We start from the raw sequence: 19,824 nt of genomic DNA, 5'->3' as shown, positions 1-19,824 counted from the left end.
GTTTAACTACCTAGCCTGCTCCTACCTTCCAGCCACTCGAAAAGACATGCACATTACGGAAGCAGCATGATCTGATGACTGGAGCACAAGAATGGAAGTCAGCAGTTCAGAGTTTTATTTCTAGTGCCATAAACGACCTTCTTTTTGACCTTGGCCAAGTCATTCAAGCTCTTTGAGCCTCATTCTGTCCATCTGTATTTGCATTCTGTGCCAAATGCCTTGAATCTAAGAACTATTTAGCACATGTAATTTCCATTAACTTCAGTGGGAGTTGCTGGTATGATCAGCTCTTCATCTGTCTATATGTAACTCACAGCTAACACCTACACGAAAGGAGTGTTCTACAACTTTTAATGAAAAATGCTACAGCTGTGCAAGCATGACAATACATCAGGCAGACTGTATCTTCCTTCCCCTCCACATAAAATACATACACGCATCCACGCAGCAAGCTCCTTGTCACTTAATCTCACAGCTTCCTTCTCCGTTCTATAGCCCCTCCCCTAATCCTTTACAAAAACTATGTTTCCATGAAAGCTACATTGTGTCTAGGTAGCACAAGGTCATCTATTCCATTACTACTGTAGATCTGTCCTCTATTGTTGCCAAAGTCAATACATTATCCCTCGTTACGACAATGAAGTTACTGAAACTCAATCCTTGCTTCCTGCAAGTTTTATTCTTCAGACTTGCTTTTTCCAAAATCTTTCTTGATCACCAAGTTTAACTCACTCTACTGGGCTGCGCTGTAAAAACCCATCTTTAAATGTGATAGAGAATTCAACAACCACTGCTGGGATTTTCTCATGCATTGTTTATACCTCATCACTGTCCTGCTATTGTAAAAGATAGAAACTTCCTTTTGTTCAAGTTTTTTTCCTCCTGAAAAACCTTCTTGCATCCAAGTTCCCTCGAATCAGCAAATTGTACTGAGTCTCCAGCCTCAGGATCTAGTTCCATTTAGTTTTGGTTGGTATCCCACACCTCGTGATTTAGTGAAATGAGGGTAGAGTGGGCAGCAGCTGTTTTACCCGCTGTTGCAGTTCCAAAGAGAAGAGAATAGCACCTACTGTTTCATCCCTCCCCTGCTTCCCAACCACTTGCTGCAATTTCAGTAGAAGGGGAGGAGGGGAACAGAGAGAATAAAATCAGCCTTTAATCCCTTGTATGCCAAGCATTTGCTACAATGGTATAGTAGAAGGATAAAACCAGCTGCAATTGCAACGGAAAGACAAAGTAAAAAGCAGCTGGATTATCCCCTAGCTCTGCACGCAATCGCATCTGATTAACCCACCCTTTTGCTAGAGAATAAATAAGGCGCCTCCCCAGCCCCATTACAGGAGACAATAGCACCCACCAGCCTCCACGCTGCGCTCCCTCCGGCCCCTGCTCCCGCTGCGCTGACCTTCGGACATGAACCGGCGCGCGCCAGGGCTCAGCCAAAGGGGAGGGGCGAACGTCCTCCAACCCGGAAGTACTGGGAAGAAATCTAGGTCAAGCGCTGCAGGCAAAGCGGGTCACGTGATCTGGAGAGTACTGTACCTAGGCCTCCTTCAAAAAAAAAGGGGGGGGGGATTAGCGGATTTCATCACGTGACGCTCCTTGAACGTCTGTAGCACAGAGGGGCGTGCGTGTGTCTGTAACTTTTCCGCCAGGCTCGTTCCCACACTGTACGACGGGGAGGGGCGAGTGGTTGGCTGGCGCGGGCCGTGTCCTAGTGCTGCCAGCTGCGTGGGGTCAAACACCAGGAAGAGTGTTTAAAGCTAATAAATGGCGGGGTCTTTTTATTTGCCTTGTGATGTCTCTGTTCCTCCAGGTCAGGTTTCCAAGCTTTTTTTTTGACAGCCCTACAGTATAGAAACTTCTGAGAGCCTCGTGCAGTGTCCCCATTTCAGCAGCTGGGGCGTTAAGAAAAACTCCAAATACTGTGAGACTCACCAGAGCTGGAGAACACTGGAATCTAGGGAAGGTGTCCTTTGTTCTTATTGTTAGGGGTAATAGTAGCTAGATGTAGCTACATCTCCTTTGCTGTGTGTAATATTATGTTGTGATATGTGGGCTGCAGATTTCACACAGGCACATTCAAGAAGGCTAAATTTGGGGTATAAAGAGCCTTAGGCATCTTGCTTAATTAGTTAGCTGAGTATTGTTCGGGAAGCAGTCAGAACACGTAAAGCATTGAGTATATAGTACATTTTATTTCTTGAAATGTGTGAGCTGTAGCAAAAGATCCTCTTTTGTTTGTCAATCTATACACCACACAAAGGAGTGACTGTATAGATTCTAATTATTTTGATATCAGTAAATTAGGTAACATGGTGCTTTACAGAGGACTGCTCACAAGGAACAAGTGGGGGTAGCCTTGTAGTCTGTATCCCAAAAACAAGGAGTGTGGTGGCACCTTAAAGACTAACAGATTTATTTGGGCATAAGCTTTCGTGGGTAAAAAACCTCACTTCTTCAAATGCACAAAGAACAATTTATCTGCCCACATTATCATCCATTTTTGTAGTCACACAATTCCTTTCTAGCATAGACAACTTATTTCCAGGTGCAATTTAGGCATTTTAAAAAATGCAGCCTATCTGTAAGTGCAAAATACCCACCACCTCAGTACTTACTTTTGTTTGTTTTAAACCTGCTGCCTATTCATTTCATTCATAACATTAATTTCAAATTTTTAAATGTTAAATTTAAAGTGAATTTGAGCAGCGGTGACTATGATTTGTAAGGAGATTTTAAAGAGGAAAACCTTAACCCCAAATCAGAACAAGTGGATCGTGCTCAATAGCAGTACTCAGAAGTCCAGTAACAGTACTGAAAATAGTAACCTCAACAGGTCAGCACTATACCCCCATCCTATAGCTGACCTTGTGTAGTTGACCTCATGGTAAAAACTACAGTGCCTTTCCTCCACTAGCATTTTACAACAGGATAGCTAACATGTATTAAGAGCAACAAGATGACTAATGTGGCCAGAATGAGGTGAGAGGCAGATGAGTTGAAAGTCTATAGGTAAAGATCGGGTGGGGGGGAAGGGATCATAGTAGGGGTCTAGTAGAGACCACTGAATCAGAAGGAGGGGGTGGATGAGGTATAACAACTAATAGCAATATCTAAAACACAAGAGCTAGTAATAATGGGGGCTTGTGATGGGGTGGCTGCCCCTGACTGGCAGAAACGGGGTTAAAAGCAGCCCTAAGGAGGCTGCACTGGAGGCAGCCAATTCAAAAGGGGCTGAGAGGAGTAGCCAATCATGGCCGGGTAGGCTCATATAAAAAGGGCTGCAGGGCAGAGCGGAGTTCAGTAGTTGACTGGAGCTCAAGGAGAGAAGCCCAGGCTCCTAGCAGAAGGAAGAAGCCCCAACGCCTGGGACAATTCAGTGCTACAAGCAAGAACTGAGGGATTTAGAGAGCGCTCCTGGTGGGCTGCTAGGGTCTACAGGCTGAGACCCTGAGGTAAGGACAGAAAAGGGTGCTGGGAGCCACATAGGAAGTGGCCCTGGGATAAAGGACTGTAATTGCGACTGAGGTAGTGGCTGGACAGAGATTGCAGGTCCCCTAGAAGGGGAGAACACAGAGTGTGGCACAGCTGAATGGCAGTGTCACTGAAGAGGATGCCGCAGTCCTGGGAATGGTGCAGGTCCTGGAGCGAAAGTGATGCTGGCGAGGCACCGCCAGAGGAGGGCGCCCTGGCAAGCAAAGCTAATTCCCATGACCGCCAGCAGGAGGCACCAGAGTGGTGAGTCCTACCTCATCACAGGGCTGTTAACTGTGACATCTGTTGGAAAAGTAATACAGTAAAACACAACATTCTCAATACATTCTTGGAATATATTAGGAATAACTTGTTTCAGAAGGTGAAAGAAATAATCAGGGGGACAGCTATTTCGGACTTGAGTCTGATCAGGGAGAAATTGGTTGTGAGTCTGAAAGTGGAAAGCAATTTGGATGAAAGAGATCGTGACATGATATATTTCATGATCCTAAAGAAAGGAACAAGTGAAAGCAGCAGAATAAGGACAATGGAATTCAAAAAAGCAGACTTTAACAAACTCAGGACTAGTAGGAAAGGTCACATGGGAAGAAAAGCTAAGGGGAAAAATTCAGGAGAGCAGGCAGTATCTCCAAGAGACAATATTCAAAGTGAAACAACTAACTATCCTAATGTGACAGAAAGATAGGAAGAATAGTAAGAAGCCAATATGGCTCCATCAGGAGCTCTTTAATGAAGTGAAAATCAAAAAGGAATGCTACAAATGGTGGAAACAGACAAATTGCTAAGGAGGAGTACAAAAGAATAGCAAAAACATACACTTTGCAATTTTGCCTGTACAAGCCACAAAATGAGTTACAGAAAGAAGATGTTCTATAAATATATTGGTAGCAAGAGGATAATGAAGGAAAATGTAGGTATTTAGCAGGGAAAAGCGGTAATAATCGATGACCTCAAGAAAACTGAGGTGTTTAAGGCCTATTTTGCTTCAGTCTTTGCTAAAAAGGTACATTGCTATTAGATACTTAACACAATTAATATTAAAAGGGGGGAAGGAATGCAAGCCACAACAGGGAAAGAATAAGTTAAAGAATATTTAGATAAGTTAGATGTACTCAAGTCAGAGGTCCTGATGAAATTCACTCTAGGGAGCTTAAGAAACTAGCTGAAACAATCTTGGAACCATTAGCTATTGCCTTTGAGAACTCCTGGAGGACAGGTGAATTACCAGGGATCTTGACAAGAACAAACATAGTACCTATAGTTAAAAGGGGGCAAAAAAGGACCCAGGGAAAAAAGAGGACCCAGGAAATTATAGACAATCATCCTAACTTGAATACCTGGCAAGACACTGGAACAAATTATTAAGCAATCATTTTGTAAGTACCGAGAGGATAATAGGCTAAAAAAGAGTGAACATGGATTTGTCACAAACAAATGATGCCAAACCAATCTAATTTCCTTTTTGGACAGGATTACTGGCCTGTGGGGGGAGGGGATGGATTGTAGGTGTGATATATCTTTAGTTTACTATGACTTTTGACACAGCCCCACATGATATTCTTATAAGCAAACTAGGGAAACATGGTCAATTACTATGAGGTGGGTGCAGAACTGGTTGAAAGTAGTTGTCAAAGGTTTGCTGTAAAACTGGAAGGATATATCTAGTGGGGTGTGGCAGAGGTCCTGGGTCTTGTGCTAGTCAATATTTTCATTAATGACTTGGATAATGGAGTGAAGAGTAGGCTTATACAAATTTGTGGACGACACCAAGCTGGAAGGGGTCGGAAATACTTTGGAGTACAAGATTAAAATTCTAAACAACCAAGACAAATTGGAGAATTGGTCTGAAATCAACAAGGTTAAATTCAATAAAGAGAAGTGCAACATACTAAACTTAAGGAGAAAAAAATCAAATGCACATATACAAAATGGGGAACAATTGGGTAGGCAGTATTACTGCTGAAAAAGATCTGGGGGGGTTACAGTGGATCACAAATTGAATATGAGCCAACAATGTGATGTAGTTGCTAAAAAGGCTAAAGTAATCCGGTGGTGTATTAACAGTATTGCATGTAAAATATTGGAGGTAATTGTCCTGCTATACTTGGTACTGGTGAGGGCTCAGCAGGAGTACTGCTTCCAGTTCTGGGCACCACACTTTAATATGGATGTGGACAAATTGAAGAGAGTCCAGAGGAGAGCAATCAAAATGATAAAAGGTTTAGTAAACCTGACCAATGAGAAAAGGTTAAAAAAAACTGGGCATGTTTAATTAAAGTCTGGAGGGGGGAGGAGGCATCTGACAAGTCTTCAGATACAATAAGGGCTGTGATTAATTGTTCGTCATATCCACTGAAGATAGGACATGAAGTAAGGGAGATTTAGGTCAGATATTGGGGGGGGGGGAACTTTCTAACTATACAGATAGTGAAGTACTGGACCAGGCTTTCAAGGGAGGTTGTGGAATCCTTGACATTAGCATTTAAGAACAGGTTGGACAAATACCTGTCAAGAATGATATACAGGTCTGTCTCATCTTACGCTGGGGTTACGTTCCGCAGTCAGCGCCTAAAGCGAAAATCACCTATAGTCAAAATTACATTGCCCGCACTACAGAAACAGTACTTTAAATTTTTTCTCTTTTTTTTTTTTTTTTTTTGGGGGGGGGGGGGGGGAGGGTTGGTTTTGCTGACTGTGTAAAGCTGAAATCGCACATGTTAAATGCGTCTAAGATGCGACAGACCTGTAGAATTACTTGGTGCTACCTCAGTGCAAGGGGCTGGATGAAATAACCTCTCAAGATGCCTTCCAGCCCTACATTTCTATATTTTGTGAGTCTATGAAAATCTGTGTGTAGGCCAGGCCTAATACTGAAGTAATAGTTTCCATGTGGGATGGGGGGACGAAGACTCACTGGCGCAGTGCCTCCTGCTGGTCGTCCTGGGAATTAGCTCTTCCAGCCCATAACGTCCTCTGCAGGCCAGTGTCTCGCCTTCCACTGGCCCCGTGTCCTTCCCAGACCCCGGTGCCCTTCGCCAAGGGGTTCTGCCCACCACAGTATCCCCTCACTCTGGGTCTCCCCTCCCAGGGGGACCCCCAAACTCCTATCCCCACCTTGCCTTAGTGTCTACTGCCAGTCATCATCTAGCCCCTGCTCACTGGGGCAGATTGTAGTCACTGGCAAGGGGGGTTTAGACCTGCTGCCTTTCCTAACCCTGGGCTGCATCTCTGCAACCCCAGTACCTGCTTTGAGCCTTTACCAAGGCCTGCAGCCTGGGGAGTTACCAGGCTGGAGCTCCCCCACTCCTTTGCCTTTCCCCAGCCCTGCTCAGCCTCAGGTACCCTGCTCAGCTCCTAGGCCTTATTGGAAAAACCTGGGAGGTGGGTGGGCGCAAGCCTGCCCACTTCTAAAGGCCCCTCCCCCAGCCTAGCGAGAGGGACCACTGGACCCAGGAACCAACTAATTGCATGGGACAACTAATGAAAAAACGGAGTGGAGTGACGGTCAAAGGTTCGAAATAAGGGCGCCGGATGGGGACACCGAGCAGAGGACCCCAGATAGCGCCCACTGCTCCTCAAAGGTGTCAAGGGAGCCAGTGGACGCTGCCCAGTGGAACTCTGCTCGGAGGCATGAGACCAGGGAGGAACGGAAATAGGCCCCACAGTCGCAGAGCACCCCTTCATCCAACATCCTCCTCCTGGTATTATAGATGGTAACTTTGGCTAGAGCCAGGAGGAGGTTAACAAGGAGGTCTTGTGACTTCGTGGGGCCACGGATAGGGTGTGCAAAAATGAACAGATGTGGGGAAAAGTGTGGGGAGGAGCCAGAATAGGGGCTGCAACCTGGTGCACTTGAGGTAGGTGTGCGTCCGGTTCTCCCTCACGCCGCAGAAGGGGCAGTTCTCGGGAATAGGGGTGAACCGTGCCAGATACATGCCCGTGCTCACGGCTCCATGAAGGAGCCGCCAACCGATGTCCCCGGCGGGCTGTGGGACCAAGGTGGAATAAAGGCTGGCCCCCCAGGGCTCCTCACCCTCCACAGGTGGTAAATAGTCCTGCCATTTGATGTCAGGGCAGGACGCAAGGGAGAGGAAATGCAGTGTGTGGAGCACAAGCGTGTACAGCTGGTCTTTGGGCGCAGTTGGGAACTGGACTGGCTGCAGGGTGTGCATCCGGCTCGGAGTACGGGAGCGGGGAAGCCGGGGGGGGCTTGCGGAACAGAGGCACGATAAAAAGGTCCAGAGGGCCTGAGATGAGGGGTGGGTGGGGAGCGCCCTCTCACAGGGCCTGCCACAGGAAGATGAGAGAAGGGGGCGACAAGGCAGTACCCACCTCCTGGAGTACATGCAGGGGGGTCGAAAGGGTGAAGAGCCCCATGCGCCGGCCAAGCACACAGGGATCCAACCAGTGCCCCCTGTCGTCGTCCAGGAGGTCTCCAACCCTGGTGGTTTCTGCCAGGACCAACCTCCGGCACACCGAGGGAGACTCTGCCACCTGCACACGTAGATCGGGGTTGTGTAGCAGGGGCTCCGCGAGGAGGTCTGCGCCCTCGGTGGCCACAATGGACCTGGTTGCCGAAAAAGCTTTCGGGTCCGGAGGAGGTCCTGGTAGAAGACTGGCAGCTCTGAACGGTCTCGCGGGAGACCCCTCGGGTGGAGAAAAAAGAGCTGCCGGTCATATCGGAGTCCTCGGAGGCAGCAGAGGAAGGCGTGCGCCAACGTGCTCCACGCCGGACTACCTGCACCGTAAAGGAGTCACTGCAGGGCCTGGAGGCGGAAGACATGGACCTGGCTGCGAAGGCAGACCAGGCCCTGCTCTCCCTCCTCCAGGGGAAGACTCAAAACCCCTGCAGAGACCCAGTGCAGCCCCAGCCAGAAGAACTCCAGGGCCATCCTCTGGAGTCTGGCCAGGATCCCCAGGGCAAGGCTCAGGGTGTTGAGCCAGTGCCAGAGCATGGACAGGACGAGCTGGTTCAGCACCAGCGCCCTCCCCCGCAGGGAGAGACACCGGAGCACTCCTGTCCATCTCTGCAGCCGCTCACCCACCTTGACCTCCAAATCCTGCCAGTTCTCCGGCGGAGAAGGATGCGTGGCGGATAGATAAACACCGAGATAGTGCAACGGCCCCACGCTCCACCGGATGGCTTGAAGCACGGGTGGGGGGAGCTCGCCTGCCAGCTGTCCCCGACCACCAGGCCAGAGCTCTTGACCCAGTTGATCCGGGCAGAGGAGGCCGCCGAGTAAATGGCCTGGCAGGCCTCCACCTGCACCAGATCACCCGGGTCCTGGACCGCGTGGAGCACGTCTTCGACATACACCAACAGGACCACCCGCAGCTCCGGCTCCCGAAGCACCAACCCCATCAACCTCTGTCAGAGGAGACAGAGGAAGGGTTCGATCGCCAGAGCGTACAGCTGGCCCAAGAGGGGGCACCCCTGCCATACTCCCCGCCCAAAGCTGACCGGCTCGGTCAGGGTCCAGTTGAGCCTGACCAAACACTCCGCGTCATCGTACAGCACCTGGAGAAAGCCCACGAACTGGGGGCTGAAGCCAAATGCCCGCAGAGTGCCCAGGAGATACCCGTGGTCCATCCTGTCGAACGCCTTCTCCTGGTCCAGGGACGGGAGGGCGAACAACAGACCATCCTTGTGCCCCAGCTCTAAGAGGTCCCAGACCAAATACAAGTTATGGAATATGGTCCGGCCTGGGACAGTGTAGGTCTGGTCGGTGTTACGGGTTGGATCACAGAAACCACCTTGGGAGCTGCCACCCGATGTGCAAAGACTACCCCTGCTTCTGTTTTCCCTGCCAGCTCAGGACTCCAGCACCCTGTCTTGCTGAGCCAGCCACTCCTGTCTGGCTCTAACACAGATCCAGGGTCCGATTCACTTGTCCCAAAGCTGCAAGTTTACCTGAAAACAGCTCCCAGAAGTGTGCTTGTCTTTAGCACTCAGATGCCCAACTCCCAATGGGGTCTAAACCCAGATAAATCCGTTTTACCCTGCATAAGCTTTATGCAGGGCAAACTCATAAATTGTTCGCCCTCTATAACACTGATAGAGAGATATGCACAGTTGTTTGCCCCCCCAGGTATTAATACATACTCTGAGTAAATTACTAAATAAAAAGTGATTTTATTAAATACAGACCGTAGGATTTAAGTGGTTCCAAGTAGTAACAGACAGAACAAAGTAAGTCACCAAGCAAAATAAAATAAAATGCGCAAATCTATGCCTAATCAAACTAAATACAGATAATCTCACCCTCAGAGATGCTTCAGTAAGTTTTTTCTCAGACTGGACACCTTCCAGGCCTGGACACAATTCTTTTCCCTGGTACAGCTCTTGTTGCAGCTCAGGTGGTAGCTAGGGGATTCTTCATGATGGCTCTCCCCCTTGTTTTCTTCCACCCCTTTATATATCTTTTGCATAAGGCGGGAACCCTTTGTCCCTCTGGGTTTCCATCCCCCCTCACTGGAAAAGCACCAGGTTAAAGATGGATTCCAGTTCAGGTGACATGATCACATGTCACTGCAAGACTTCATTACTCACTTGCCAGCACACACATATACAGGAAGACTCACAGGTAAATACGGCCATCTGCAGACAATGGGAGTCATCAAGATTCCAAACCATCCTTAATGGCCCACACTTTACATAATTACAATAGGCCCTCAGAGTTATGTTTTATATTTCTAGTTTTAGATACTAGAGTGGTACATTTCTACAAATAGGATGATCACACTCAGTAGATTATGAGCTTTGTAATGATACCTTACAAGAGACCTTTTGCACGAAGTATATCCCAGTTACATTACATTCACTTATATTTTTATCTTATATTTTTATAAAACCATATAGACTGCACAACGTCACAGTCGGGATGGACCATGTCCGCCAGCCCGGACCCCAGCCGCAGTGAGATGGCCTTCGCTACGACCTTATAGTCCGTGCGGAGGAGCGAGACGGAATGTCAGTTCTGTAGGTCACCGAGGTCCCCCTTCTTTGGCAATAAGGCGAGCATGGCTCGCCTGCACCAAAGAAAGAGGACCCCGCTTTGCAAGGACGTCCCAGAACACGTGGTAGAACTCCATGGTCAGCCCGTCCATGCCCGGGGATTTGCTGGTGGGCATGAGACAGAGGGCTTCCAAGAACTCGGCCAGAGAGAGAGAGGCAGCTCCAGCCGGTCTCGGTCGCCTGTGCTGACCATAGGGATTCAGTCCAGAGCACCCTGCTAGCTTCAGTGTCAGTCGAATCAGGAGAGAAAAGTCTGGTGTAGAAGGCCCTGGCCCTTCCACGCATCTCCTCCGGATCCGTGAGGGGGGTGCCGTCCTCTGCCAGGAGGCAGGTGACATGCTTTTTAGCCCCCATCTTTTTCTCCAGGGCATAGAAGCAGCAGGAGCTGCGATCCATCTCCCGAAGGAGATGGATTGCGGGATCGAACGAAGGCGCCCAGGGCCTGATGGTCCTCCAGGGCCCGGAGCTCCTCCTGCTTCTCCCGGTATGCTGCACAGAGGGGTGGATCCTTGGGGCCAGAGGCCAGACACCTCTCTAGCTCTAAGACCTCCCGCTTCAACTGCCCTATCACCGCATCTCTCCGCCGACTGGCACCCTGGGAGTAGTTGCGGCAGAAAAGCCGTGCGCACACCTTCCCCTCCATCCCACCACCGCCTTGCCGAGAGAAGGGCGCACCACTGCCCCCGCCAGGCTAGCAAGAACTCCCGGAAGGATGCCACGAAGCCCACATCCTCCAGCAAGCTGTTGTTAAAATGCCAATAGGCTGGCTCCGGCGTCTCTGAACTGAGAGAGGCCGGCATGGTCACCAGGTAGTGATCGGAGAACAGGGCTGGCCGGATGCCAGAGGCGTGGGCCTGTGCCAGATAGAAACGTGAAAAATAAATGTGGTCCAACCGGGAGTGGCGCGACCGATAGTCCTCCACCCGGACATAGGTGAAGGTGGTGTCGTCGTCCGGGTGGTGGTCGCGCCAGACGTCCACCAGGGAGTGATGGTCCACGATCTCCCTGAGGCTGCCCAGTGCCGCCTGGGATTTCTCGACTCCTGAGCGGTCACGGTCCTCGAGGGTGGTGTTGAAGTCCCCGCCCAGGACCAGGCACTCGTGAGGATCCAGGGTGCCGAGGAAGGCTGACGCCTGCCGATAGAAACACACTCGTTCTGGGCCCGTGTTCGGGGCATAGACGTTGACCAGGTTTAATGTCAGCCCCTCCACACAGGCCCAGATGTGCAGCAGGCGGCCCGGCACAACTTCAGCGACCCCCAGCTAGGGTGACCAGACGTCCCGATTTTGTCGGGACTGTCCCGATATTTGCTAATTTGTCCCGCGTCCCGACCAATGTTTGGTCGAGACACTGGACAAACAAGCAATTTTTGCCCTCCGCTCTAGCTCACGCCCCCTCCCTCGCCCCAACTCCGCCCCCTTCTTCCCCCATTGGATAGCTCCCCAAATCCCCGCCTCTTTCCGAAGCACGCCGCATTCCTCCTCCCTCCCAGGCAAGCGCTGGAGGGAGGAGGCCCGGGGGACAGCGGGGTGAGTCCGGCCTGGCCCTGGCCCAATCGCAGGCAGGAGGGCGGGGGGGTACCTGCAGGGGGGCAGCCCCGGGTCCAGCCTGGGGAACCGGCTCCCTACGCGCCCATAGGTGGGGGGGCAGCAGCTGTCCGCGTGGGGACTCTGGTTCCTCGGGGCTTCACCTCCGCCACGTGCGCCCCGGCCCCGGAGGAGTGTAGTTGGTGCTGGGTGCCAGGCACATGCCTCTGCCTGACATGCGGCGAGGGAGAGGCGGAGGAGCGGCTGGAAGGGCCGGTCGGGCGGCGGCTCCGCCGCGGTGCCGGGGGGCAGGGCAGGGGGAGCAGTGCGTGCCTGGCTGGGTGTGCGACCCTAGGTGAGGCGATCCCGTCCCGCGATGCTTGGGCGAGTCCCGGCCTGGGGGCCGCGGCAAGGTCCCGCTTCTCCAGCGGGGTGTAGCCCAGTGGCGTGAAGGTCGCTACAGCTTCGCACTCCCGGGCCCGCGGGGAGCTGAAGCCTGCCAGGGAAGTCTCCGCGCAGGGACTTGGCGGGGGTGCTCCCCCTGTCCGTGCCCATCTCCGCGGCATCGGGCTCCGGGCGGGGGTTGTTGCATCCCGGGACCCGGGGGCCGCTGTTTACATCTGCGTGTGGCCGGCACCAACCTAGGCGCTTCCCGCTTGTTCGTGCTTTTTTTTTTTTTTTTTTTTTTTTTCTTCTCCCTACCAGCTTTTTTATTTTTTGGCTCCGCCCCCTTCCCTTCCCCCCCCCCCCCCCCCCACGTCCCGATATTTCGCCTCTGTGATCTGGTCACCCTACCCCCAGCACCTCGGGCTGTAGCTCGGTGGGAGAACAGGGTGGCCACCCCGGCCGAGCGGACGTTGAAGTAGCTAAAATATACCCCGTCCCCTCACTCCAGCCACCAGCTAACCTCAACGGCTGGAGCTATGTGGGTCTCCTGCAGGAAGATCACAGAGTACATTTGGTGAAGGTCTGTACAATAGTTCAAGAATGTTTTCTTGTTCACCGGATCTTACTAAGGTCATTAAAAATAACCTAGCTGTTTTCATGGTGCTTCATTTCTCTGAACTTTTGTTGGATTGGATAGACACTCAAGCAGTGTCAATGAGGGAGTTTAAAAAAAAAAAAAACCCTCTTGAATTTTTCTTCCAAGCTTCCCATCACCTTATTTCTGCCCTAATAACCAAACTGTCTCTTCTTCCAAGGAATATGAGTATCCTTGAAGAAAGGCTCAACTCCTAAGTTTTCCACCATTTCTTTGACAGCAGTGATGGCATCTTCAAATCTGTCTCTGTAGGCCACTACAAAATCAAGGCAGCTTCTCATCAAAGTAGTAGTGGTCATGATGTCCATTGACTGACTGAATTTGTAATGCCTTGCTTATAATGTTTAATTGTGGTTTGCCACGATATCACTGTTACAAGTGAGACCAGAAATTTGAAGTCCATGATCTGGTTTGCCACGTTTTGCGCCTTGTGTCGGATTCCGGCTTTGGCTTATGCAACTGTGCCAGTTTCATCAGGGCATCGTAAACCTCAGTCATTTGGTACCTCACTGGCCTTTTGCTGTCAATGCAGCTCACCCAGCGAGTGTCATTTAGCGGCTTCATGGTCAGATTTGTAACACTGTCCGTGAGGATCTTCCACCTGATAGTTGATGCTGAAAACAGGACATTTATCCTTTGCGGTATTCCAAAGAGACTGAATCTAAAGAAGATTACTCTGCATATGATGCAACCAGGTTGAGAAAACGGTAGCCACAAGACAGGAAGAAGGCTCTTGGATTTAGTGCAAGGATCCTTGCCTAGAAACCACTGTTTCTTTCCTTCATGTTTGCACCATTGTCATAGCCTTGGCTGCAGCAGTCCTGAAGCTTTATTTTATTCTCATTCAAAATGTTCAGAAACAGTTGTTAGGCCTTTTCCAGTAGCCATCCACAGACCAGAAACTGATAAAGTTTTCCTTTACTTGGATACAGCCATCCTTGTCATCAACAAATCTTACTGTAAATGACATCTTTTCACTGTGACTGTCAGGAGTACAGTCCATTATTACAGCATAGTTCTTAGCTTTGTTGAGCTGTATCAATATGTTATCAAGCACCTTCCTCCTTCCCATAGGGTCAATCACTTTGTTTTTAATTGTTTTGCTGCAATAATTTTCCATAGCTTCTTTATGAACTACTCCACATGCATGCTCATGCATAACATCGTATTTCCCAAGGAGCTCTACCAAACCAAGGAAATTACCATTATGTTCAGTGACAAGCCATGGAAAGCCATATTATTCTTTGCAAGAGGGTAATTGAGATCAAACATTGAGACTGTTCTTCCAGTGCTGGTTTTCTACATTAATAATGCGCTAGTTTTCTGCAGATATGCATTTATTCAGCTTGAGCCTGGACTCTGCCTCCATCCATTTGGAGTAGACTATTAAAATGGCTGGGTGACCTTTCACGTTGATTCAGAGCATCAACTAAGTTATGCCAGTAATTGTACCTGGAAAGTGCAAGCAATGATTTAGCATTCTTGTCAGATATTTTGCAAGAAAAACAGAACACTTTGTCAGTTGATTTTGAGTAAACTAGCCAGCACCGATTCAGTTTCTCTATTCTCAAGCACTCTTTCACAGTCTGACTTTGAGAAGTGTCGCTTTTGCTCATTTACTGGAAATGTCATTGTGACATTCTGTACCTTGGAGTGTCCTGTAACCCCCATATTCCTCATTTATAAGATTTGTGATCTTACCTTACAAGGCATGCTTTACATGCATCCGGAGAAAGAGAAATGACTTTCAGCAGATCATAACTTATCCATATATGTATATCATTACTGCATATGAAGTTATGAGAATTATGTTGTATGCTTGTCACTGAAACCTACTGTAAATTGGGGATTCAGCCAGATATTAGCTCCCCAGAGGCAACAGCAAGGAAAGTAACCAATGCCCGGGGGGGAGGGGAAGTGTCAAACAACCCATCAACAGCCATTGTCCAACAAGGGAGCTACAATTCAATGACTCACCTGCATGAGGCCACACCAGGGGAATTGCTCAACTTAGGCTGGAGACTCAGCCCCAGGGGTGGTGACACGCTTGGCCGGAGGCTCTAGCAGAAGGGACAGTGGGTTCCTTGCAGGCTTGAGTGGGAAACTCAGCCCTGCTGACCCATTCTGGACAACTCCGGTGGGCCTGTGAATTGTTAGGGACAGTGTGTCCATGATAGCTCAGTTTGTATGACCCGATGAGTTGTGGGCAAGCAGGCACTGGCTCTGACAGCCTGGTGGGCCTGACTTATGGACAAGCAGGCGCCGACCCAAGGGGGTGCATAGGCCTGTGACAGCTGAAAAAGCCTCTTGCACGTGCCAGTTCAGACAACTGGGTGCTACTGGAATCTGACTTTTACAGTCAGTAAGAGAGAGTGGTGTGTCTGCCACTGAAAACTTACATAGTCTGTGGTGTGTCAGATTAAGTATAAGCATGAGCAACAGGACGTTTGGAGCGGCTGGCTGGACCCCCGAGATAAATAAAAAATTGAGTTCAGTGTGAATCATTTTGGAAAATGCAAAATCCCATGGTCTGAGGGTCTGTTTGTGGGGGATAATGCGCATGAGGTATTATGTAAAAAATGGCAGGACTTCTTAATAGCTAAGCAAACCCCCAATTACAAAATGTGAAAAAGAACTTTGATATACGGGTTGGCAATAGTAGCTAAGGAGTTAAGCAGAAATCTCTCATCTTCAAGCAGTAACCGCAAAAAGGGAGTTAGAAAAGCTGGGAGCTCAAAACAACCTATTAGCAGGTCAGAGTTTGTCAGGCTGCTCAGATCAGTCAGTTAGATTTACAAGTGCAGGAACTAACTGCTTTAAGTAAAAAGGAGAGCGACAACTACGTTCTACCAACAAAGAATGAGGCATCTCAGGCAGCAGTGAGAACTGGTGAAAGATTAAAGCAACCCAAGAGAATCATGTCAGCCACATTGCCTGCTGAAATAAGATCAACAGTTTAAAGGGAAAACTGAAAAGAATCCAAGGAGTGGTTGCAGCAATGTGACTAGATCCACTAAGGGGTTGCAGTTCTGAAATAAGTTCAGAAGAAGAGGAAGACTCAAGCAATCAAGGTCCCTGGAATAGAAGAACAACAGAGTGTCAACCTTCAGCACCTAGGTTTGAAGAAGCTGAAGTTTCTGAAAATGCCCAGGAGGGGATAGGACTTCCTATGGCCCCTGTCACCACAGCCATAGTCAACTTTGGATCATCAAGAGCACCTGAGACCAGATAGGAAATAAAAGCCTACACTTCTGAACAAGCGCCCCCAATGGGAAAAACATTGGAACACCTGAACCATGAGTCTGCACTAGACTGGCTTTCCAAGATTAGCAATCTCCCAGGTGTCAGCAAGGAGGATGCAGCAGTCCTATTGAGGGAGTGCATGTCTGGAGAAGACTACAGTGCCTTGCCTGGTAACATACAAATGGCTAACACAGAAGACATCATGAAGATGTATGAGGGCATATACAAGTTCTGCTTCCCGCACAGCAATGTCATCGGCTGATTCTACACTGAAAGATAATGCATGGGAAAATGGCCAGAAAAATATTTAAGCCGTAAGAAGCTGCTTTACTGGTTAGCAGGAGCTGCCTCCTGTGATACCAATGAGTTCAAGGACTCTTTGGTTCAAGGATTTCTGCCTACCTTAAAAGTCACTATGGGGGCAGTAGATCCCAGGAACATTACCATGCAGGATCTAGAAGAGAAACTCAGAGCAGCTTTCGAAATACAGAGGGAAGCCTTCCCAAGCAACTACCAGAGAAAGAAGGTAGCTGTGTTTAAGGAAAACCTCAGGAAGCAACCTAAGGGACAGAGCTGCAATGGTAAAAACAAAGACCAGCAAAGAGCTCAGTATAGATCTGACAAGAATATCAGCAATCAGGACCCTGTTGAAGCAAGAGCTTTCTGAGCAATGCTATGGCGGCGTCTACTCCAATACAAATTTAAGGACCAGATAGACAGTCTTCCAACCGAGGAATTGCTAGCAAGGTTGGCAAAGCATGAGACAGGTGGAGCAATGGCAGGTGTCACATAGCAACAATTACAGGGAGGCCTAATGTGCCAAGGCCAAGCTCCCCCTTCTCCCCCAGCACCAGTGGCACCCATCTTCAATGATCCATGGGGGAGACCTGTAGTGAAAGCTACTCTAAGGGAGATTTTAAACAGACCTTATTAGTTGACACAGGTGCAACCATCTCTCTTATATGCACAAAGGCTGAACCTAGAGCGAAAAACCTACCTGTCCATGAAGTTAAGATCCTAGAAGGATTCAACGGGAAAATGAGTACAGTACCCTTTTTGGAACCCATACCATGCACTATCAGAGTTTGAGATTCAAAAACAACCTTTTGGAGTGCAACATCTAGATGGACGTGGGATTTTGGGCATAGATGTGTTTGAAGAAACTTTGGACTGGTTGACCTACCAAACCAAACCTTGGTGCAGGGAACCAATGAAGAGTTTGGGGTTATCCCAGCAACACGCTAAGTCGCTGCACTGAAGGCACCAGAAAACCTCAAATTGCCTGAGTGGGAGCCAGAGGTAATGAAGGTGGTAACTGAACATATAACGGTGTTTGCATCTAACAAGTTGCAATGTAGGCGGATAGAGGAAGAAGTAAAAGGTGATTGGGCCAGATCCAAGGCCCCAGTGCCAATATAAATACCCACAAGCTGCTGAGGACAGACTGAGAGAAACCATCGCAGCATTGACAGACAAAGAACTTCTGGTAGAAATGTCTAGTGTGTGCAATGCACCTATGTGACAGGTACTAAAAGCGAATAAATGCACTTGGCGATTAATTCTGGATTATCAAGAGCTCAACAAAGTGACACCTAGGCTCACTCCAGTGGTTGCCAAAACCAGGAAATCATGGCAAAAATCTCAGCAGGAGCTCACTGCTTTTCTGTCATGGACTTATCGAACACCTTAGTCTATACCCTTCTTCATCCTGAATTATGGTACAAGTTTGCATTCACCTTTTTTGATAATCAGCAATATACCTTCAGCTGTGTTTCCCAAGGGTTCCACAATGCACCCTCAGAGTGTCACAAGAATGTGGAACACCATTCCAGAGAAGAATAAAATAATTAGCTACATCAATGACATCCTTATTGCGACATCAACCAAGGAAGAAAATCTGAGACTGTTTAAATGTAGTCCTGGAAAAAGGTAAAGACAACAGGATTTCTTAAATCCCATGAAGGCCCAGATGGTCTCACAAAAAGTGACTTATCTAGGAGTGGAGCTTGGAGTAGAGGGTAGGAGACCTGATGGCCAATGCACAGAGCTCATATGTAAGCTCCCTGCCCCAAAAGACATCTCTGCTCTATCTCTACCATATCCCACTGGTTTCTTGTGGAGAACCCACTCTACCAACTGCTGCAAAAAGGACAAGAGTGGAAATGGAATGAAGAACACATGGAGTGCTTTAACAAACTTAAGCAGGCTCTAACTAAAACACTGGCAGTCGCTTATCCCGGACAGGACAAGCCATTCCAGCTACAGTTAGGATTAAGTGCTGTGCTCCTTCAAGATAATGGGAATGGACCCAAACAAGTGGCATGGGTCAAAGACACTGAGTGACATCGAATGAAGTTGTTCCCCTTGTGAGCATGCGGTATTGGCACTATTCTGAGCCATGCACCATTGAGAATACTTAATAGGTATGTCACCATTGATGCTCCAAACAACCCATACACCTCTAAAGTATGTTTTTATCCGGACAGATTAATGATGATGGAATGGTATCCAACCCCAGATTGGTGGGGTGGACCCTAAATTTACTGAACAAAAATACAGAAGTAATCAAAATACCATAGCTGTCCACCGTCCCTTATGCGTCATTAACATGGGAAAGACTATGAGTGCCCCCTGCCCCTCAAGGATGTGCACGAAATTCACTCCATGTTCAAAATTGGTCTCCCATATGCAGAAGCAAGGAGCAAAAAGATGGACATTTGGGTGGTTGAGGGGAGTTGTCTTTATCATGATAAACCTTGCACAGGTTTAAGCTTCTATGCAGCTGAGGGTGAAGTCTTGCAAGGGACAGTGTTGCCTCACTCTGCCCAAGCAGCAGAAGTGGTGGCTGTCCTGGCCACATTGGATGCAGCCATCTTAGAAACTTGTTTATTTGTTCAGATTCTGACTGGGTGGTAAAGACATTTACCAAATGGATTCCTATTTGGATCACTAGGGATACAACTTCAGCAGACAACATGCCAATAGAACACGCCAAATACCTGAAGTATGTGTGGCAATTAGCAACAACCAGAAAGGGGGATACTTGCCTTTTCAAGGCGAAGGATCATTAAAAGGATCAAGCTGAAGTGTCCAAATTAAACAACAAGGTCGACAGACTCACTAAACAAGCTGTGTTGCAAGATGTAGAGCAACTGTGGACCAAATCAGGAATTTGAAAGTCTCTATCAAATTCAGGAAAAGCAACCTGAAATAGAAGATCAAGAGAACATTGTCACACTGCAGAAACAGAACAAAGAGCTGCAAGATCTCTTAGCCAAGGAAGAACATTGAAATTACAGTATCTTTCAGAACAAAGACGGACTCCTCCTGGCTTTAAGGAAAGACCTAAATGATGTTAACGCAGTTCTAGTAATTCCTGTATGCTTAAGAAAAGAACTTATTGCCAGTCAAGATCATTTTGGCTTAGAGAAGACGGTGAGCAGACTGCCTGTGGGTTGGTGGCCCAGTTTCCACAAAGGTGTGGAGTAGCACCTGCAGAA

The 19,824-nt window shown here is 48.5% G+C and overlaps 1 protein-coding gene across 4 annotated transcripts in view; it reads right to left on the bottom strand.

The window, feature by feature from the left end:
• NNT (nicotinamide nucleotide transhydrogenase) overlaps window positions 1-1,528 on the bottom strand; it is a 62,664-nt gene extending 61,136 nt beyond the window's left edge. The window contains exon 1 of one of the 4 annotated variants that reach the window (XM_008168720.4): window positions 1,358-1,528. Coding sequence is in view for 2 of the 4 variants with exons in the window: in XM_065598902.1 (XP_065454974.1) it covers window positions 1,358-1,415 (58 nt within the window). In the remaining 2 variants the exon portion in view is untranslated. The other 3 variants (XM_065598901.1, XM_065598902.1, XM_065598900.1) reach the window with 3 other exon arrangements.
• Between the last annotated feature and the right edge of the window lie 18,296 nt (window positions 1,529-19,824).

Source organism: Chrysemys picta, chromosome 6, assembly GCF_011386835.1.
Source record: "Chrysemys picta bellii isolate R12L10 chromosome 6, ASM1138683v2, whole genome shotgun sequence".
NCBI lineage: Eukaryota > Metazoa > Chordata > Testudines > Emydidae > Chrysemys > Chrysemys picta.
Note: the sequence above shows the minus strand (reverse complement) of the source record. Positions and strands in the feature narration are given on the sequence as shown.